This window comes from Mirounga leonina, unplaced genomic scaffold (genome assembly GCF_011800145.1).
Source record: "Mirounga leonina isolate KUSES-001 unplaced genomic scaffold, KU_Mleo_1.0 Mir_454, whole genome shotgun sequence".
Taxonomy (NCBI): Eukaryota; Metazoa; Chordata; class Mammalia; order Carnivora; family Phocidae; genus Mirounga; species Mirounga leonina.
In genome coordinates, this window is record NW_023270763.1 from 4,255,295 (window position 1) to 4,277,601 (window position 22,307).

Sequence of the window (22,307 nt, forward strand, 5' to 3'; positions counted from 1 at the left end):
CTGAGAGCTGAGGATTACTTCACGGGTTCCTCCGGAGTGAAAATATTGAGAAAGGCTGCCTCTGATTCCTCATCTGTGAAATGGGGATAACGATACCTACTTCGGGCCAGTCACGAGGACTGAAGGATAGGAGGTTCTTTTTACAAAACCAAGGGCCCGGCAAGGAGCCCCTCGGGTAGTAGCAGACTTCTGGGGAGATGGCGTACAGACAGACAAGCCCAGGGTGGCGTCCCAACGGGGGGCCACGGGGGGACAGCCATAACTCACCCCTCAACATGGTGCAGGGCTGGGGACAGCCCGGATCCGATCCGGTGGGAAGCCCCCAGGGCGACTGCCGCCGGCAACAACGTGGGAGAGGATGCGTTCACTCTCCGCCCGCGGGTCCACCGGGGGGCCACCGCCCGCCCGCCCGCCCGCACCTGCTACTCCGTGGCCGGAAGCGCCTGGACCACCGGCCGGAAGTCCCTCAGCGTGGAGGCTCCCGGGAATTGTAGTTCCGTCCAGTCCAGGGGCGTCTTGGCTGTGTCTGGAGGTCTCCGAGAGCGGTCTGCGCACTTCCGGACCCCAGGCTGGACTCGCGGTGGTCGGCAGCGCGGACCTGGCCGGTTCTGTGGCCCCCGCGGCATCTAGGACAGGCAATGCCCTCCGCCCGAGCGGTAGAGAGGGCACGTGTGGCACAGCCGCGGCTGCGGAGCTGGCGGACTCTGGGAGGGGTGCTGTGCTCGGGGGGTCCGGTGGGCGGCTCCGTCTGACGTCTGCTGGGGAGGGTCGGGGTTCCTGTCTGGTTTGGGGCGGGAGCCGTGGGCAGGCTGGTCTCACTGCTTTTCTGTCGTCCTGCAGCCGAGCCTCGTCGGAGCCCACGGTCCGCAGGGGGCTTAGCGCGCTGGACCAGTGACAGCCTTGGCCCCGGTGAGCTGGGGGCCAGCTCTCCCCCGAATGGTCACCCCTCTTTCCCGACGGTGGATTTGTTTCCGTCCCTTGACCCGGAGCTTCTCTCCCCATCCAGGTCCCTGAACTCCCCTGGCGCGGCGCGGCCTCCTGTGGCCGAGGAGGGACTGCTGAGGAAGAGCCCCCCCTCCCGTCCGACCCTCCGTCACTCCTTCAGACCCCACATCGCAGCCAACGGTAGGCTCTGAGCTATGAGGGCAAGGAAGGAAGAATGTGAAACGATTGGTATTTCATGGATCTGCGGTGCGGGCTTCATCCGACAAACATTTGTGGAGTGTCTGGGTCAGGCACGGGGGAAGCACCGGGTCCCATCCTTGGCTAGAGCCCTATGGAGGTGTCGGTCCCGTGAGCAGATAAGGGCCACCAAGGTGTGGGTGCTCTGATAGTTATCCCTACTGGATGAACGCACACCCAGGCGGGAGGGCAGCTTCTGCTGGGGGAGGCGTGACTGAATATCAGACTTGAAATAAGGTCTCTATAGGTGAGGGAGGGGCAAAAGGGTTAGGGGTAGACAACAGCCTATGCAAAGGTAAGAGGCATGAAACGTGTGGGTACTGCTGGATTTTGCGCCATGGCAGAGCCTGGATGGGGGGTGTGGTGAGGCTGGAGGTGGTTTCGGGGAGCATATCAAGCTGGGCTGGGGGGTATCGACTGGGTCCCATTAGCGCCTGAAGTGTTTTAGGCAAGGCAGTGGTGTGGTGGAATTTGTCTTTGGTGTGAATATTACCAGCAGTGAGTAGAGTTGATGGGGACTGAGCTAAGGTCGTGGGGAAAGTATCTCAGGTTTGTGAAGCCATTCCCGCGCTGGCAAGGGTGAGAGAAGGTGGGGCTGTGGGAGTGCATCCGTTTGCAGACTGTCAGAAGAAGGCAGGAGGTGGACACCGTTCAGTGTAGATGGTTCTTTCCCCACACTCTGCGAGGAGAGAGGGAGCCACAGTGAGTGAGGGTGCCCAGTGATGCAGAGATGGGGATGGATCTGTCTTTCTTTGAGGCTTTCAAGATACAGGACAAGCTTGAGCTGGGTGGGGAGGGGGTGAAGCAAAACCGGGACTCTAGTTTTAAGTCTTGATAAGGCTTATCAGTTGTTTCCAGTTTGACTTGGATTTGGGTCTTCTTGAAGGAGGTTTTCTTCTATTACAACCATAATTCTTTCTTAGTGTGTTCAACTAGTGACATTAGAAAAGATCTCCAAGGTACAGCAGACTGAAAAAAGAAGGAAGCTTTTTACAGTCACCATTTAGACTGAGCAGATGTTAAAAGTTTGTTTGCTTCGGATTTTCTAAAGAACTAAAACCTTATAAATACCACTGGAGCTCTTTTAATATCTCCCCCCCCCCACCCCGTTCCATTTCCCTTCCTCTCTGGGTAACAACTGAGATTGCTTTATTCTTACATGTTATTTACTTACTAGATTGAATGTGGTCATAAACAATATATTGTTTTGTGTGTTCATTACCTTTGCCTGTATTTCTTTGGCTTTTTAAAATTTATTTTTAGTATTTTTTTCATATGTTCCAGATCCAAATCCATTTATGGCTTATGCACATGGCAAAAATCTTGAATAGATTTTGATTGGGCCTGGTGTTTCCTTGATGGTTAGATTTCTGAGTACCGATCCATTTTAATTAATGTTTAGTGGTGGTGGTTGTTTGTTTTCAGTTTTCTGTTGCTTTGTCAATTTTAGGACTTGATATTTTTCTAGGAAATTGTCCAGTTTAATTTCAGATTTATGGCATTACATTGTCTATAGTGATCTTGTAACTTAAAAACATCTCTGTGTATCTGAAATTGTCTTTTTTCATGTTTAAAAATTGCATCTTTGCCTTCTGTTGCTTTCTTGATCAGTGGTGCCTGAACTTATTTTATTAGTTTTAAGTACAAACCAGTTATGTTACTAGTTTTAATCTTTTCAAAGAATTGATTGCAATTTTTTATTTGGGCACAACTTCGTACATAAAGAAGAGTCACAATGGTAGAATAGTACAGAGAATTCCTGAACACCTTTCATCTAAATTTCTCCAGTATGAACATTTTACCACATTTGTGTAGGGAGCTTGAGGGATTTCAGGGCCGATTAAAAAAAAAGATATGGTCATATGACCAGGAGCACACACAAGCTTTATTTAAGCATGCACGTTAGGGAGAGGTCCCTCGCAGCGTGAGACCATCCAGAGTTTGGGGCTCAGGGGCTGCTTCCCGGAAGGGAGGAGGACAAGGATACCCCTGGGTTTCTCTGGGTCACAGGTGCTTGGGGTCTCTGTGGCCACATGGTGTATTTTTATCTATGGTTTCCAGACGCTGGCTACTGTTGCATGGGGTAGGTAGGCAAAGCGGGCAGGTCTAAATGACTAAAAAACCTGTTTATATTTGGGCTATCTTTGACATGACTGCATGTGTTAATAGTGGAGTTTGGTGCTGCTGGTCTTTTGAGCTGCTGGCCTCAGCCTGCTAGGGTTCCACGGAGGCCATCATTGGCTCCTTCATATACAACTTGCTTTCTCCCTCTTTTCCTCTCCCCTCCATACATATGCGTGTGGGTACGTACTTCGTGTGCATTTCCCAAAAACAGGGCCATTCTGTCACACAGCCACAGGATAATGATCAAAACCAGGAAATTAGCTTTGATACAGTTGTGCTCTCCACGGATCTTACTCACATTTCACCCGTTGTCTAAGGAAGACCCTTTCTAGTTTGAGGAGATCTCAGATCATGCATTGCTTTTTTCCCCCATGTCCTTTGTCGTCTTTCCTCTGGAACAACTCCCCAATCTTTCATTGTCTTCAATAGAATAGCAATTTTGAGGAGTCCAGGCCAGTTATTTTGTGAAATGTTCCTCAATGGAGGTTTGTCGAATGTCTCACCATGATTAGATTCAGGTAATACATTGGTATTACGATTTTTTTTTAACCTGTTCTATTATTTTTTTTTATTTCCTCTTTAAAAAATCTCTGCTCATACTGGTCTCTTTTACGTCTTTTGGGTTTACTCTTTTCTGTACTAGCCTCCTGCGATGAATGTCGTTAATTTTCCATTTTTATCTAACAAGTGTCTTAGGGCTGTAATTTTTTTTAAAAAGTATTTTAGGGCTGTATTTTTTTTTTAAAGTGTGTGTTTGTAACTATGACACAGATTTGATATGTAATATTTTTGCAGTCATTGTTATAAATAATTCTGCATTCTTATAATTTTCCAGCTGTATTGCTTTTTGGTTTAGAGAGTGGCAAGTGGCATCTGTGCAATTTGTTGAGGTTTATTCTTAGCTTTTTGGGGTCAGTTTTTATAACTATCCCAGATGTTCTTAAAAAGAATGTACATTCTCTGATTAGCAAGTACATTCTACTGTCCAATCCCATACGTCGAGCTTTTAAATTGTTATTCAAATGTTGTATACTCTTACTATTTATTTTTTTGTATCTGGAATCTTCGTTTCTAAAAACATGTGCCAGAATCTTTTCGCTGTGATAGAGGATTTGTCGGTTCCCCCCGCATGTTTCACGTGCGTTTGAGCCACATATGCATCCTGTCCGTGTGCTGGTGCGCGTAGACCCAGGATCGAGTTGGCTTCTGCCCCTTGCTTTGTCTCTGCAATGGGGAGTTCTTTCTTGCTTTTTGTATGTCTCGTATTTTTTTTTTTCTTTTTTAAATGAATGCCGGGCATTGTGTGTGGGAGTAGAGACGTCTGCTCCCCTGTCGCTGTGCGCGGGGCTGGGACGCAGGAGGTTGGTTGCTGCAAGACTGGTCAGGAGTAGACAGGCCTGGCATTTGCTGTTGCTCTGGTTCCTACTGTCAGGCCCCGGCTGCTGGCCTCACGTTCCGCTGGCATTGCTCTGTGCTTCGGTGGGCTGGTCACTGTCCCCGCTGGCTGGTCACTGTTCCCCGCTGTGACTTTCTCCACGCACTGGTGCTCCTGCTTCTTCCTCAGGGCTGCCTGGGCTGGTGGTGGAGGGCCCTGTGCGTCTGAGTCGTGGGGCTGGGGCTTCCCGCTGTGGCCTAGGACACATGCCTGCCCCCTCACATGGGAGAGGGTTTTTTTCCCCCTTTCCCTGTCAGGAGCCGTAGGTCTTACCCATGCTCTGAGCAACAGCTTTTATTGCCCTTTCCTTTGGCAGTGTAAGGCTTTGTTCCTCAGGAGAGAAGTTTCTGGAAGGATGGGGCTTCCCCGGGTTTCCCACAATGGCAACCACTCTGCTCCTCCAGACCTTCGCTACCCAGGGAGTCTCTCTGTGGTCTCCCGCCCAGCCCTAAGCCTTCTCCTGAGCCCCCAGTGGAGGGCTGTATCCCAGATTACCACAAATCCAGTGCTTTAAAGCGACACCCACGGTACCTCGCAGCTCTGCACAGTCCAGGGGGACATGACTGGCTGGGGCTCCACTCAGGTCTCCCAAGGCCAGAATCAAAGTGTGGGACAGTGGGTCTCTTTCGCGGGGGGCTCGCAGTAAAAGCTGTTCTAGGCTCATGGGGGTCAGCAGACGTCTGTGTCCGGCGGTTTGAGGCCCCAGGCTCCTGATTCCTGGCTTGCTGTCAGCTGAGGTTTCTCTCAGCTCTGCACGTGGGTTGGTGTGGGCTCCTTCTTGTGTTTCCACTCTCTCCGCCCCTGGTTGGAGGTTAATGTCCCGCTCATGTTCTCACGTGAGTCTCACCATACCATCCATTTATTTGCAGGTGTTCTTAGTGTCTTGGCAAAGTCTTAGAACCAGCCTGGGACAAGGTGGCTCGGCCTGCATATTCCAGCTCCTTTCTACCCCCAGACCGCCTGGAAGCAGGAGCTGAGCCTCCAGCCCATGGTAAGTTCTCAGCAGGAGAGCAGAGCTTTGCCAGTCCTCAAGCCCCAGGCACCCTACCGATAGGATAATAGGATAATTCTCGGAAAGGTGACCCGGGAGCAGCAATCTACTTTGGAAGCAGGGCACCCTCTCTGAGCTCCCCCTCGTAGCTTAGGGCTGAAGCTGGAGGTCCACGCAGTACGGGGCAGCCCCCAGAAAAGCGTCCTAAAACAGCCGAGGACCCACTTGCTGACTGAATTTGGGGGATGCCACCGTATCAGGGGATCATCTAGGATTTGGTTTAGGGGAAGGTTTGCTAGGAGGAGAGGGGATCCCCTGCTTTAGGATGAGAAACAGGAATGAGGGAAGGGATCCCCATGACTCTCGGAGGACGGCCCCCCGCCCCGATCTCTCTCTACTCAGGTGCATTCACTGTCCCTCTATCCCGGCACCCCCCACCCCTGCCCCCACTGCCCCGCACACCACGGCTTGTGAGACTAGACCCTCCTCGTGTAGTCAAGGCACAGAAGTTGCTTTCTTAACCTAAGAGTATTTCATTTTTCCTTCTCATATTAAAGACGAAAGAAAATGCGCGTGAGAGAGGTGTTCAGAGCCACCCAGCTTACTAGAGGCCAAGCCAGCACTAGCACCCAGGGCTCCCGTCCGCCAGGCGGGGGCTTCCTCCCGTGCGCCTCAGGTCATCGCTAAAACCCGTCCCTTCCCACCTTCCACCCCTTCAGACCCTCCCACGGATTTCCTCTCCTCCAGGGGAAGGACTCTGATAGGCGGTCATGAAGAGAAAACCCAGTAAGATGATATATGTATATTTTTATGAAATATTGAAGAGTGAGCACATGTTGATTGTCTAAAAAAAAATTAGAAATTGACACTGTGTCAGAGCAAACAGATCCTACCATGCGGAGGTCACCCGTTGTTAACAGTTTGTGTGTTTTGTATGGAATTTTTTCTTTATATGTTTTTACAAAAACCCACTCCACGTGCTGAAATTGGATGTACACAAACAGGAACAGAGTAGAGTGTCCCCTCTGCCCATGGTTTTGGACCCACGCTGTTGGGGCTGCCTTCCTGTCCTCATTTCCCCGGGGTGCCATGACAGAGTACTGCAGACTGGGGCGGCTTGAAGTGCAGAGATGTGATCTTTCTCAGCTCAGGTGCCGGCGGGGCCGGTTCCTTCTGAGGCCATGTTGGGGCACCTCCTCCAGGCCTCTCCCCTGCTTCTGGGGGCTTGCCGGCAGTCCTTGGCATTCCTGCCTTCATCTTGCTTGACGTTCTCCCTGTGCCCCAGTTTCCCCTTTTTACAAGCACGCCAGTCACACTGGGTCAGGGCCCCCTCCACGATCATCTGCAAAGACATTATTTCTGAGTTAGGCCACATTCTGAGACACTGAGGGCTAGGATCCCTGACCTATCTTCTTGGGGAGACAGAGTTCAACCCAGAACACGTCCCTGCCAGGATGAGCTCTCCGGTAACCCAAAGCAGTTCAGTCCCGTGAAGTTGGGATGAAGACCAGTCTCTCCTCGGCTGGTTGCCGTTGGTCTAGTGAACAGCTCACGCTCCCGTCCACTTTCGAGCTTCTCCTTCTCCCCGCTGCAGGGCTGCAGGTCTTCATCCCCAGATGGAGGGCGGGTGATCTCTTCTGTCTCTGCTCCTCCTTCACCCCTCCTTCTCCTCGTCGGACAGCTTCTTTCTCCATCAGGGGCAGGGCGGGAGGAGGGCAAAGTAGCGCAGACGCCTCCTTGCTTGGTGCTTTTGGTAGTTTGACCTGCCTAGCTGGCCGCCCTCCGTCATGCTGGAGGCCACCTGGTGGCCTTTCGGGGTGCAGAGCCTGTGACATGGGCAGGGGCTCTCTGGCAGACCTCGGTGCCCGCGCCCAGCTCCTGGTTCAGTGTTCCCGCTTCTCCGTGTCCTTGCTGTAGAGTTCATGCCCACCTACCTTCCCGCCCTCCACGTGCCGCCAGGAACTCGCGCATCCTGGTTCCAGCACACGCAGGCTGTGCAGGGGGCTCCCGTTCCTGCCCCCTCTCCTCACCTGGCCACCATGGTGGCCTTTGCCGGCCTCTAACTTCTGAGGTCCTCGGCTGCTGGGGCTCCCGCGTGCACACAGCTTTCCCTGGAGCACCCGCGCCCCGTCTGCTGAACCCCCGCGTGCCCGAGAATTTCTGCAGCTGGGCACACAGCCAGCCTGCGGGGGGCGAGGTTATCCCCCCAACTTTTTGCAGGCTCCCTCTGGTTCTCTTGTAACCACCCCTCTTGGCATGGGAGGGAAGCAGAACCCCACATACACCTTCAGTAGACACCTCTCCTTCTGCCGTTCCCTCTCCAAAGGGAGGCGTCTGTTAGGTTGGGTCTAGCAGCTCCCCCGGAGAATTTGGGGTGTTTGGGAATTTAGCTAGAACTCCAGGCACCTAGGAACATCCCATCCATCTACCTGATACCCATCTGTGAATCATGTGCTTATGGATTACGTATCCTCCTTTTTTTCCTTTTCCCCACTTACTGGTATGGCCAGAAGAGATTTCCATGTCCGATAATTTCTTGTGTGGTAGTTTAAATTGATTCATAGCATGGCATGCTTTAATTGTATCAAAATTGATTAACTAATCTCTTATTTTTAAGCACTTAGGTAGTCTCCAATTAAAAACAAAAACACCCTCAGAATTCTTTATGGAGTTACTGTAATTCTAGAGTTTTAGTGTCTCTGCAGACTTCTTGGACCCAACTCCCGTGTGTCTCTGTCCTGAGTAGGAACATACCTAAGACCAACCTCGTGTGTGTTCAGGAGAGAGATAGGTGTGGGGTCCAGTTGATGCTTCCAGCCACAGTAAATTTGCTCCTGAACCTTCGTGTTCCTGTTCCTGGCAAAATGAGGAAAGGAGGAGGAGGGCTCAGGAGAAGCCATCAGATCTTGTCCCATATTTGGTAAGTGGCAGAGCCAGACCGGGCCTGCTTCCCGGGCAGAGGTCAGCACAGATCAGCCAGGGTGGCTGTTACTAACAGTGACTGTGGACAGACCACAGCCCCGGGAGGAGGAGCACAGAGAACCCGGCCGGCCCCCGATGGGCCGCAGGGCCCCGCCTCGTCGCCCCCCACCTGCCGTGGCCGAACTCCATTTAACGGACTCTGACTTAAGGAACCCATTTCTATATTTTCCTGGGAGTCGTCCTCAACGTCTGCCAGGGGCAGGACTGGTGACAAGCTTTGGGTTAGAAGCTCAGTAGACAACAGATGTTTAAAAAATAACATTTATATACGAAGTGCCTGTTTGTCATAGAAAAAGTTAGGAAATTCATCTAAGGACGAAGAGTATTTTAGAAAATGGTCGTGACCCAACTGCCCAGAGCTAACTGCTACTAGCTTTTTGTTTTACATCACTTCAGAGATTGTTCTGCGTGAGTGTGTGTGCGTGCATCTGTGTGTGTGGGATCAAATCGTTTTCAGCCACCTTTTTTCAGTGATGAGTATGTTATCACTAAAATAGTTTTCCATGATTTTATTTTCATTAGCTGCGTAACGGTTCGTTTCCCTTTGGAGGTCGTGTGTTTATTTAACTCATCCTCCTTCATTGGATATTTAGTTATTTTCTGTTTTATTTCAGAGTTTTAACAAAATGTAATAAATATCTTGGCGGCTAACTCTTTGCCTAAACTCATGACTGTTTCTTCAGAACAAATTTCTATTAAATTTCTGGGGAATGAGGGGAGTGTTTAGTAAATTGCACGCTGATGAGTGAGACACAGATACATATGTGGATTAAGTAGAAAAGAAAAATCCAGATTGAACCCTCACACGGTTGGGTCCCCATCACACGCCAAGGCGAGGTCGTTGTGTGATGGCGGGGTCCTTGGGGGAAGCCTGTCCTCCCCCTGTGCCTGGAGGCGGGGGTGGTGGCAGATGATTCAGAGGCTGGGGGCGAGCTTGGTCTCTCACGTCCTCTCCTCTCCCCACCCCGTCTCTGCTTCCACAGGTGTCTGCTTTTCCCGGCCCATCAGAGAAGGACCATGTGCCAGGTGAGTACGGCACTTCTTTTATTTATTTTTTTAGATATATTTATTTGATAGAGAGCACGAGCAGGAGGAGGGGCAGAGGGAGAGGGAGAGGGAGAAACAAACTCCCTGCTGAGTGGGGAGCCCCACGTGGGGCTCGATCTCACGACCCTGAGATCACGACCTGAGCCGAAATCAAGAGGCAGACACTGAACCGACTGTGCCCCCCAGGCGCCCCGTGGCATTTCTTTGTACTGCACTCTGCTTTACCAGGGGGTTTCGGGGATGCTTCTAAGAATGCATCCAGTAAAAACAATGCACACAGGACCCAGGATCACTGAAGACGGGAAGTGAGTAGAAGGAGGAGGCCATGCGAAGGGCCGGGCGGGTGGAGTTAGGAGCTGCTCTGTAAACTTGGGTCTGACATTGCCGGCCCTTTCAAAAGACAGGTTCCATCCAATGTATGACTGGTGTTGTCTGCTTGGGACTAGCATGTCCACTTCTCAGAGGAAATAAAGCTGGTTTTGGTATTGAGTTTACGTGACGGGACTTGGCATGTGAGGTTCGCAGGCGGGGTCCTCAGTAATGACAATGCCGCAGCAGACGCACCGGCAAATCTCCTGTGACTTTTCTTTCCATATAAACAGTGCGTCTTACATCAGTGCGGAAATCTGTGATCGCGGTTGCTTAAGGAATCAGAGTCCGCGGTTCTATGTAAACAGCCTTGTGATGTCAGACTGACCTAGAGGAAACACTGCGTTGTGCAGAGGAGGGAACGAGTAGCATGTTCTGCCAGTTCTTTTTCATAGTAGTGTTTTGACACAGATGGAGAGCGAACAGCTCAGTTTCAGTCTTTGGCATCTGCCCTTGGCCCCCTTTCTTACGGGGCCACTGTGATCTTCAGATTTCAGTGACGTCATCTGCTCCCAGCCTGTCTTCATTCTCAAACTAGTTGTGACGGGCCCCTCTCTTTACCCCGGGGCCAAGGAACTCATGAACGGGAAGTGTGCCGGCCAGAATCCACATTTCAAGAGCCAGAAACCCAGCTAGAACTAGTTGAGGGTGAACCCCAAATCTAGGCAGTACCCGGACCGTGGGAGGAGCAGGTATGCAGCTGGGACTCAGAAACAGCCCGGAGTCTTTCCAGTCCCTTGCCTCTGCCTCCGTAACTTCCTTCTCTCATACTGACGTCATCCATGTGGCCAGAAGTAGGCGTGGCCCACAACCCCACACTTACGAGTCCTGCCAGAGATAGGGACCAAGTCCCCTCTCGTAGAGCCCGTTTGCACGGTCTTTGGGAGAGATTCAGATTAGCCCAGCTTAGTGCACGTCTAGGGCGGAGAGGCAGGGTCTGGGCTTGGGGTGCTGGAGGGAGCCTGCTTGCCGAGGAGGAAGCCGAGGCATCATGGATGGATGTTACAGCTGTTCACTCCAGGAAGAAAAATGTTCTCAGGATCTTGGTTTCTGGCTTGGAGACCTATCTTAATGAGAGTGTCTGTGCCTAAAAAAGCCGGGACCATCTGGGCATAGGGCCAGTATGAGAGGGTTGGAAACGAGGTGGCAGCTCCACGGCCTTCCCAGAGGAGAGAGCTGCCTGCATCTCTAGGCTGTCGGACCCGTACTCGGGCTGGAGGTTTCATCTGTGCCTTTTGGGGAAGCCGTTATTGTGCAGGAAACTAAGCCTCACTGTGACCTGCTCCTCAGGGCTACCCGCAGCAGAAACGCTGGCAATAAAAGTTACAAAGCTCCACCTGTTGAGCGCTTATGTGCCGGTCTCTGCGTTTTCCATAGGTTATTTCATGAATGAACCTGTGAGATAGGTATTCTTAGCCCCTCCTCCTGCTTTACAGATGGACAGACAGAGGCTGGAGATACTAAGCAAGTTGCCTGGAATCTCACGTCTATCAGGCGATGGAGTTGGGATGTGAATGTGGACAGACAGGCAGGCCTAGAAGTGCCTGTTCAGTCACCCTGAGTGATTGAACTGCACTGTACTTTTATCTGCCCTACACATAGCCCCAGCAGAGGAACCCAGCAGTGCTCTGCCGTCGAATATGGCAGCCGGCAGCCCCAGGTGGATACTGAGCACCTGAAGAGTGGCTAGTGGTGCAGGGGACCTGAGTTTTTCATTTCCACTTAAATTTTATTATTATTTTTTAAAGATTTATTTATCCGAGAGAGTGGAAGAGAGAAACCCAAGCAGACTCCACGCTGAGTGTGGAGCATGGAGCCCGACATGGGACTTGAATCCATGATCCTGAGATGAGACCTGAGCTGAAACCTAAGAGTTGGACGCTCAACTGTGTTGACTGTGCCACCCAGGCGCCCCTCCACTTAAAGTTTAAAACGGAATCAGAGTAAAATACTTCCCCATCAAAGACAAGTTTATTGTTTTTATAGGACATTTCATGAAAGTGAAATTGGAAATGTAGTGTCTGAATTGAGATGTACTGTAAAGTGGAAAACACCCACCAGGTTTCAAATATATGGTGTGAAAAAGAATGAAAAGTATATCAGTAATTTTAAAATAATTCTATATTGAAATGATAATACTCTGGATATATTAGACTAAAAGTTCTTATTAAAATTAATTCATTTCCTTTTTTACTTAAAAGGTGACTAGAAAATTCTGTTTTTTAAACCACTCTATTGAGGTATTATTGACATGCAAACGGGGCACAGCTGGATGAGTTTAGAGATAAGTGTACATCCATGAAACCATCACCACAGACTTGAATCCATCACCTGCAAAAGTTTCCTCCAGCCCCCTTTTTAAATGTATGTATTTTTTTCTTTTTGTGGCAGGAGCATTTAACATAAGATATGCCCTCTTAGCAAATTTCTAAGTATACAATGCAGGGTGGTTAACTATAGACACTATGCTGTACAGCAGATCTTCAGAACTTCCCCATCTTCCATAGCAAACATTGAACCCCTAACCAACACCTTCCCATTTCCCTGCCCCTCCCAGCCCCTGGTACCCACCACGCTACTCTCTAGTTGTGGAGTTTGGCCATTTTAGAGTCCTCATAGAAGTGAGGCCATGCAGTATCTGTCCTCCTGTGTCTGATTCATTTCATTCAGCATAATGTCCTCCAGGTTCATCCGTGTTGTCCAAAATGAAGGGATTTCCTTCTCTCTCATGGCCAGTATTCCATAGTATGTATACACCACATCATCTGTTCATCCACTGATGGACACTTAGGTGGTTTCCATCTCTAAGTTACCGTGAATGCTGCAAGGGCCATGAGAACACAGATACCTCTATGAGACCCACATTCAATAAGATCACATCATCTTCGAGCACAGATACATTTACTTCTTCCTTCCTGATTTGGATGCCTTTTATTTCTCTCTCTTGCCGGATTGCTCTGGCTGGACTTCTAGTACTGTGTTGAATAGGAGAGGCAAGAACAGGCACCGTTGCCTTGTTCCAGGTCTTAGAGGGAAAGCTTCCACCACAGAGTATGATGTTAGCTCTGGGCTTTTCATAAATGGCCTTTATCGTGTTGAGATAAGTTCTGTTTTTGCTAAGAGCTTTTAATCGTGAAAGGGTGTTGAGGTTTGCAAAATGCTTTTTATGCAGCTCTTAAGCTGATTTTGTGATCTTTATCTATTCTGTCAGTGTGGTGTCTCACATGGATTTTCATGTGTTGAACCATCCTTGCATCCCAGGGATAAATCCTACTTGGTCATGGTGTCTGATCCTTTTACTGTGCTGTTGAATTTGATGTGCTAATATATTGTTGAGGGGTTTTGCATCTATGTTTATCAGGGTTATTGACCTATAGTCTTCTTTTGTGTGATGTCTTTAGTTTTGGTATCAGAGTGATGCTGGCCTCGTTGAGTGAATTTGGAAGTGTTCCCTCTTTTTCTGTTTTTTGGGAAGAATTTAAGAAGGATTGGTATTGTTTAAATTTTTGGTAGAATTCACTCATGAAGGTCCTGGGCTTTTCTGTTAAGAGTTTTTTGGTTACTTCTTCATTCTTTTTATGTGTACTGGTGTGCTCAGGCTTTCTGTATCTTCTTGATTCAGTATTGGTGGTTGTATTTTTTTTTTTTTTTTTTTAGAATTGTGTTTATTTTTTCTAGGTTGTCCAATTAGTTGGCATTGAATTGTTTATCATAGTTCTTTTTTATTTTTGTGGCATCAACTGTAATGTCCCCTCTTTCACATCTGATTTTATTTATTCCAGTCTTCTTTTTTTTTTTCTTAGTCTAGCTAAGGGTTTGTGAATTTTATCATTTCAAAAAACCAACTCTTAGCTTTATTTTTTTTCTATTATTTTTCTATTCTCTATTTCATTTATTTCTGCTCTAATCTTTATTATTTCCTTCTGCCAATTTGGGGCTTAGTTTGTTCTTTTTCTAGAGGTGCAAAGTTAGATTGTTTATTTGAGGTCTTTTTTCTTTTTTAATGTAGGTGTTCATTTCTACAAAATTCCCTCTTAGTACTGCTTTTGCTGTATCCCTTAAGTTTTGGTCTCTTGTGTTTTCATCTGTCTTAAGATAATATTTTATAATTTGCTTTTTGATTTCTACTGTGACCCAATGATGTCTAAGAATATATTAATTTCCAATATTTTTTAGTTTTCCCCTTTCTATTATTGATTTCTAGTTTCATTTCATTGTGATTAGAAAAGATACTTGGAATGACTTTAGTCTTCTTAAGTTTGTTAAGACTTGTTTTGTGACCTAGCTTATGATCCATCCTGGAGAACATTCTGTGTGCTCTTGACAAGAGTGAGTATTCTGCTGCTGTTGGGTAGAAGGTTCCATAAATATCTTTTAAGACCATTTGGTCTGTCATGTTGCTCATTTCTGCTGTTTTCTTGTTGATGTTCTGTCTAGACAATCTATCCATTATTGAGAGTGGGCTATTTAAGTCTCTTATTAGTATTGTAATATTTTCTGTTTCTCCCTTGTGATTTGTCAATGTTTGCTTTATATGTTTATGGCCTTTGATGTTGGGTGCATATGTATTTAAAAATGTTGTATCTTCCTGTTGAATGGACCCTTTCTTAACTATAAAAGGACTTTCTTTGTCTCTTGTGACAGTACTTGACTTAAAGGCTATTTTGTCTGATGCAAGTATAGCCAGACCAGCTCTCTTTTGATTACCTTTGCATGGCATGGAATGTCTTTCTTCACCCCTTCACTTTTACCCAATATGTGTCCTGAAGTCTAAAGTGAGTCTCTTGTGGATAGCATATAATTGGGTCTTGTTTTTTTTACCCTTTCAGCCACTCTGTGTTTTAATTTCGGAGTTGAGTTTATTTACATTTAAAGTAATTGCCAGGGCACCTGGGTGGCTCAGTTGGTTAAGCTACTGCCTTTGGCTCAGGTCATGATCCTGGAGTCCCAGGATCAAGTCTCGCGTCGGGCTCCCTGCTCAGCGGGGAGTCTGCTTCTCCCTCTGACCCTCCTCCCTCTCGTGCTCTCTGTCTCTCATTTTCTCTCTCGCAAATAAATAAAATCTTAAAAAAATAAAAAAATAAAGTAATTGCCAGTAGGTAAAGGCTTACTATTGCCACTTTGTTCATCGTTTTCTGTTCTGTAGTTTCTTTGTTCCTCTCTTCCTCTCTTGTCTTTATTGTGGTTTGAGGATTTCTTGTAGTGATATGTTTTGATTCTTTCCTCTTTATTTTTGTGTATCTATTATAGATTTTTTTGGTGTGGTTACCATGAGGCTTGCACTAAATATTTTATAGTTTTAGCCGTCTCTTTTAGCCTGATAACTTCAATCACATATGGCAACTCTACACTTTACTTCCTCACACATTCATACTTTGTTATTTAGGTCAGATTTTACTTTTATATTGTTTCCATAAATCTGATTATAGTTATTTTTACGTTTTTGCCTTTTAACTTCCATACTTGTGTTAAAAATGATTTACACACTGTTACAGTATTACTACATTCAATATAAATTAATTTGTTTTAGTCCTTAATTCATACAGAGAGAGAGAAGATGAAGGAGGAGGGGAAAGAGAGCCAAGCCCTGTTCTGCATTTGTGGAATCCTTTCTCTGTTTTCCTTTTGTTGCTACCTTAATTTTGACCATATCTCATGTCATTGATTATAATTGTGTCCCAATTTTATTTACTTACTCTCTCCCAGTGATTCCCTACCTTTTTCTACATCTCATCATCTCTTGTAGCTCCCCTCCTTAAATACTGTGATGGGAGTCCCCATTGCCTTATAGGAGAAAAACCCTTTGTCTTGTGATCTGCACGCTCTCTCTATTCTCTCTCACTCTCTCACACACATACACACACATTATATTCTACATTGTCATTCCCAAGTATTTGCAATTCCTACCAGATTTTTTTTGTGACTCCTTGCCTTTGCTCATGCTATGCCTCTTGATGGAAAATATCCTTCAGACATCAGGACATGCTGTTGATCTTTCACGATTCTGCTCAATGGCAGCCTCCAGTGAAGCTTAACTTGACATCAGGACATTGAATTTGACTGCTGTCTTTGTGTCTGTTCTGTCCTTAATATACTTCCGTCATAGCCTCTGGTGTAATCATACCATATGGAAGTCTTATGTTTATCTCGCTCCACCAGACTCCAAATGCCTTTAGAGCCCGAATAATGTTGCGCTCAGCTTTCAACCCCAAGCACCAGGTGGAATGCCATTAACCTACCAAATCTTCTATAGATGTTCACGCACTGAATGAATGAATGGATGAATAAATAGAGATCCAGAAGTGAGATCTATTCTAATGATCTTTTTCTTCTCTTCCATAAAATGTAGTACAGAGTTAGGGGCATGCTAAGCTTCCTAAATCACTTAACATGGGGAAACCTGACATCGAAAGTGGTAAGATCCACCACCTCTACACCTTTGCCATGGTACTCTGTGCCGAGCATTCCAGATTAATCAGGAACATGTTGTTCCAGGGGTCACTGTCATTCAGAGACGTGGCCGTGGGCTTCACCCGGAAGGAATGGCAGCAGCTGGACCCCACACAGAGGATGCTGTACCGGGACGTGATGCTGGAGAACTACAGCCACCTGGTCTCAGTGGGTGAGGAGAGCTTCCTGTGTTTCCCGATTCTGTCTGAGCTCCTTTCTTTTCTCAGTTATGCAAAACCTCTCAAGGACTAAGCATGTTTGGCCTTGGGTTTCAGTTGTCAACAAGTCTGGCTCTCATCTCACCCAAATTATTTGTGAATTTATCTCCCAAGTGAGATACCCATTCTTCAGCTGAGATGTAAATGTTCGTTGAGCCACCCGAACCTTCTGCTTCCTTAGATGGCCCAAGTGGCTTGGCATAAATCCTCATAACCAGGGATATTTCTCATCAACAGGGTGTCAAGTTACCAAACCAGCTGTGATCTCCAGGTTGGAGCAAGGGCAAGAGCCATGGATGGAGGAGGAAGAAATCCTCAGATGGAGCTTTCCAGGTGAGAGAGGAGCAGCTTGCAGCCGGGAGGACCCCGGGCGGCAGGGCGGGGGGGATGGGGGGGAGGCAGCGGACATCCAGTTGGTCACAGAGCAGAATTTCAGGTGGGTTTTTGTTTCAGGCCTTGGATCTTTGCAACCAGCTGTGGACGTTTGGCCTGAGACCTTGAGTTGCCCCAAATGACTCTTGCTACCTACACACATCACACATCACTACATGATCACTCTCCTTTCCCTGGGTTTTAGAGAAAGACCTATTTTTATTTATTCTTTTATTTGACTTGACTGTCCCCATCTGAGACCTTGCTTGTTCAGTTTTTCTCTAGAATCTTCAGTCTGATTTCTCCCATGGTTATGAAACAGACTTTCCCTTTTTTTTTTTTCAAAGATTTATTTATTTATTTATTTTGACAGAGAGAGACAGCGAGAGAGGGAACACAAGCAGGGGGGAATGGAAGAGGGTGAAGCAGGCTTCCCGCCGAGCAGAGAGCCCGATGCGGGGCTCGATCCCAGGACCCTGGGATCATGACCCAAGCCGAAGGCAGACGCTTAATGACTGAGCCACCCAGGCGCCCCCAGACTTTCCCATGTTTTCGGGGATTTGTAGATTGCCCCTATTTTATTTTATTTATTTATTTTTTTAAAGATTTTATTTATTTGACAGAGAGAGGGAACACAAGCAGGGGGAGTGGGAGAGGGAGAAGCAGGCTTCCCGCTGAGCAGGGAGCCCGATGCGGGGCTCGATCCCAGGACGCTGGGATCATGACCTGAGCCGAAGGCAGATGCTTAATGACTGAGCCACCCAGGCGCCCCTGCCCCTATTTTAAAATAACTTATTTTGTGCCCCTCATTTTTATTTTTGTTGTCTTTTCTTTTACTGTGAAATGCCTCAAAAACTTAATTTCTCCCTTTTATGTGACTTTAAATGCCTCTTCTTTCAAAACATGTAATATGGCCCCATTTGGCTTAATAGGTCAAAAATGAAACTCCTTTCTTCCCACCCCAGTATAATCCCATGGGGAGAAGAGCGTTTATCTTATTTGTCCTTATTCTGTGGGACACACATCGTGGACACTGACTAACTCCCTCTTCCTTCCAGGACCTTTTATCCTTCCAGGGTCATTTATTAAGCATTTGTTTCAGGGACGTTGTTACTAATCAGGGGTGCACACCAGAATCACTTGGAGAGCTTTAAAACACCCCCTAGCTGGGTCCCAACCCAGAACACCCTGGTGTAGGCAGGGCAGAAGATCAGTAGGCTTGATTTTGTCCCTTAGGAATTCAGCTATGGGACTCAAGGAACTTCAACATTTCTAAACCGAGGAGCTCCTTGGCTGCTTTGGTTGTGGGTGTGAGAGGTGAAACACAGGTATAGTTTGTGGTTTAAAATGTAAAAGAAGCTAAAAGCAAATGAGGATCCAAGCACGGGATGCCGAATCTGACATTTAAGAATCTCAGCGTGTTTACCACAGTGACGTGGACAGCAACATGCCCACTATCTTTCCAGTTTTTCTCTCACTCCCTTTTACTTGTGTGTCTTCACCTTCTTCTCATTTGACTGTGTCATACTCGTTAATAGCAAAGCTACTTATATTTATTGTCCATGTTTTATCCCTCTTTCTAGTATCCCATTTTTTCCTTTCAAATGCCAAGGGATGGGGCGCCTGGGTGGCTCAGTTGGTTGGGCATCCAACTCTTGATTTCAGCTTGGGTTGTGAGATCGAGCCCTGTGTTGGGCTCCGTGCTCGGTGCGGAGTCTGCTTGGGATTCCCTCTCCCTCTGGCTCTCCCACTCATGCTTACTTGCTCTCTAAAATAAATAAGTAAATCTTTAAAAAAAAAAAAAAAAAAGCTAAGGGACTAGGACGTATTTGTAGTAGGCTTATGATTGTGATGATTGATTCTCAGCAATGAGGTCTGAAACCACAAAGTTAATCTTCCTCCTGAGTGTTTCTGAAATCATTTAGTTCTGTGACGTGATCCTGGAAAGATTAATAAGTTTGTGTCATTTTTTTTTTTTCCCCTAGAAGAAATTTTGCAAGTTGACCGCCCAGTAGGTACACAACAGGAATACCAAGACAAACTTCTGAGGCACGTTGCATTCCTAGACAAGCAAGAACCAACCAAGAAAGGGCGCCACGAGTGTAAAACAATTGAAAAGACAGTCTGTCAGGACACAAACCTTGCTCCTTCAAAACAGCAAGTACATACATGTGACTCGTGTGGAATGAGCCTGCCGTGCAACGTGGATGTTAGCCCCAATGCCTACCTTGCGAGAAGGAGATTTGAGTGTGACGGACAGGGGAACTTGTTTCTCTACTCCAAGCTTGAAACCCCCCCTTCCGGAAAGCGGCTGCGTGAGTGTGACCGCTGCAGGAAAGCCCTCCACCAGAACCAGGCCCTGAGTGCCCACCGGGGAGCTGGTGGCGCCGAGAGAGCCCACAGGTGCCTGCAGTGTGGGAAAGGCTTCTCCTGCGAATCGGAACTCAGCACACACCTGGGGGTGCACGGGGGCAAGCAGGCCTCCGCGCACGGGGCACAGGGGCTCGGCTGCAGGGTTAGCCGGGGAGGTCACCCCAGAGAGAAACCCGGGGGAGACGGCCGCGGCAGGACGACGCCATCCCAGAAGACGAGCCTGTCGGTGCCCGCTGCAGCTCTTGCTGGAGGGAAGCCCTACAAGTGCTCCGAGTGCGAGAAGATGTTCTCCCACAAGTCCCGCCTCATCGAGCACCACCGGTCTCACACGGGGGAGAAGCCCTACGGCTGCAAAGAGTGTGGGAAGTCTTTCTCGCGCAAGTCGTGCCTCATCATCCACCACCGCATCCACACTGGGGAGAAGCCCTACGGCTGCGGTGAGTGTGGGAAAGCCTTCTTCCAGAAGTCGCACCTCATCCTGCACCAGAGGACTCACACGGGCGAGAAGCCGTACAAGTGCAGCGAGTGTGGGAAAGCCTTCTCGCAGAACTCCTGCCTCATCATACACAAGCGAACTCACATGGGCAAGAAGCCCTACGAGTGCTCTGAGTGTGGGAAGACCTTCTCCCAGAAGGCCAACCTCATCCGCCACCACAGAATCCACACCCGGGAGAAGCTGTATGGGTAAAAGGAGAGCTGGGCTTCGGCCCGAGTCACGGCACATCCGCGAATGTCACACCTCTGGATGTTGTGAGTGTGGACAACCCTTCAGCAGGAAGTCCAGTGCCATGGGTGTGCAAGGGATGCATTCCGAGGTGAAATTCGACCAGTCTGGAGAATTAGGAAGAGCCTGTCTCTTAAAACCATGACAGGAGGCTAATGATGCTCTAGAGTGATCTATTTTTATAGGCTATGCCTCATTATAAAGTCTATCTGTCTGCATTAACTGTGGCTATGGAGCTTTGAAGTCTGTGAATAAATTAAATCTTTAAGACAACAGATCTAATAAACATCAGAGCAATCCCAGGGAGCTTATAGGGGTTATGTTCCTGAGGATGCTGCCTAGAAAGAATCTGATTTATTTTTAAGCCATGTTGGTAATTGAACATAAGTGTGAGCTTGTTAGGCATGCACACTGGAATATACAGAACGACCTCTATCAGGATGTCTCACGTGAAATTATGCCTTTTTGTCTCTGATGTACACTATACCCAGAACAATAAGAGCTTATTATTAAACCAGGACTCCAGACATCATACCAACATCCCATTCCATTTTTTGTTTACTTGCTGGATCTGAAAACCAGCGATTTCATGACATCTCCTGAGGATCTCTCCACCAACTGGCTCATAATTAGGTTTCATATTGTGTAAGGTTAGAACTCCCTTTTATGGCAGAATGGCGGACCACCTGAGGTGAAAGCCGTTCCACTGTAAACGACCAGAAATGGTGACCAGTAATAGATAACATTCTTTTAAATGCATAGTTCAGCTGGCAAGAAAACCAGTGGAGTCTCCAGGTGCCAGCGAGGTAAGCTGAACGGAGAGCCAGAGATGCAGTTGGAGGGCCGAAGCTGTAGCTGCCCGGTGGGTTTGACTAGGTTTACCCCGAAGCTTGGGTGTTCGAGACCAAAGGAGGACACGAGGCGAGGCCTTGGGGCACACAAGGCAGAGAGTGGGTACGGAAGTAACTTACAAATTCAGAAATTTCAGAGGTCTGTACGTACAGGGAAAGGGGGTGGACTAGCAAAAAATCTCACGCAGAAAGCTTGTCTGTCTCTCCTTTGGGCTCTGATGGGGAAAAATTCACCCCCAATGATTCATGAGCCCTAGCCAGCATCCCGTGTGAGTCAGAATTTGGAATTTCCCCTATTCCTGTCCCAGTTTTAAAACTAACCAGTCCGTATAGAAATTTTCCCTGTCTTTGAAACAAATGACAGAAGCAAACAAAATACATTTTGGAGGGAGACACCCTCAACCCACATTTGTCAGGCTTCTGACATACAAACCCAACATGACTTCATAATCCCAAACTACACAACACGAAGGACCAATCCACAGCGAGAGAGTCAACAGACACTTGAGCAAAATAACATCCAGGATTTTAGGGTCGTGGAAACACACAAAATTCTATAAAAATAACTACCTCTACAAATGATTAAAAGCAAAAACTTAAAACCACATGAAAGCAAGGCACAAAGCCAGATAACTGGTCTCTTTGGAAAGGGGAACACAGAGAAATACAGGCATTGCAACGTGAACATCAAAATGCTGAGCGTAAAGCCCAGCGGTAGGCGATACTCAGCTGCAGAGAAAATGAACAGAGTAGAGCAAAGCAGATTCCTAGGAGTCCGTCTACAGAGAAGCATCTAGATTAAAACGAGAAGAGCAAGCAGGAGTTCCTAAAAGGCAGACTAGAGGAAGACAAGTACATATTCAAAGAAAACCCTGCTCGGATTTGACAAGACGTGAGCTCACAGATTCAGGCAGCACAGCGTATGCCCAGATGGATAAACGGTAAATTCGCATCTTAGATACACACCTGTCGAGAGCTGGCTAAGCTGCTCCGCCCCCGCGTTGTCTGGCCGAGCGGTCTGTGGGGACCCGACCCTGACACTGGCCCCCCGATTGCAGCCGTGAAGCCGCCAGCGGATGTGGGGTCCCCACGTGGCTTCTCCCACATCTTGCGAGTTGCAGACTCCCCTGCTCGCCAGCGCCTGACGCTCCTTAGCCAAGACCCCCATGGCGCTTACCTAAACCTGCTT

The 22,307-nt window shown here is 47.8% G+C and overlaps 1 protein-coding gene across 5 annotated transcripts; it reads left to right on the top strand.

The window, feature by feature from the left end:
- The first annotated feature begins 2,335 nt into the window (after nt 1-2,335).
- On the top strand, nt 2,336-20,799 carry LOC117999326 (zinc finger protein 300-like). 5 transcript variants are annotated; one of them, XM_034988322.1, is made up of 7 exons: nt 2,336-5,732; nt 6,452-6,518; nt 8,479-8,652; nt 9,698-9,740; nt 16,626-16,752; nt 17,036-17,131; nt 19,156-20,799. In XM_034988322.1, the coding sequence occupies exons 3-7, from the start codon at nt 8,540-8,542 to the stop codon at nt 20,229-20,231; spliced, it is 1,455 nt and encodes a 484-aa protein (XP_034844213.1). In that variant the 5' UTR covers nt 2,336-5,732; nt 6,452-6,518; nt 8,479-8,539; the 3' UTR covers nt 20,232-20,799. The 5 variants fall into 5 exon arrangements, with proteins under 5 accessions (XP_034844213.1, XP_034844211.1, XP_034844212.1 ...); XM_034988320.1 differs by lacking the exon at nt 6,452-6,518 and having other exon boundaries at nt 8,427-8,652; XM_034988321.1 differs by lacking the exon at nt 6,452-6,518.
- The last annotated feature ends 1,508 nt before the right edge of the window (nt 20,800-22,307 follow it).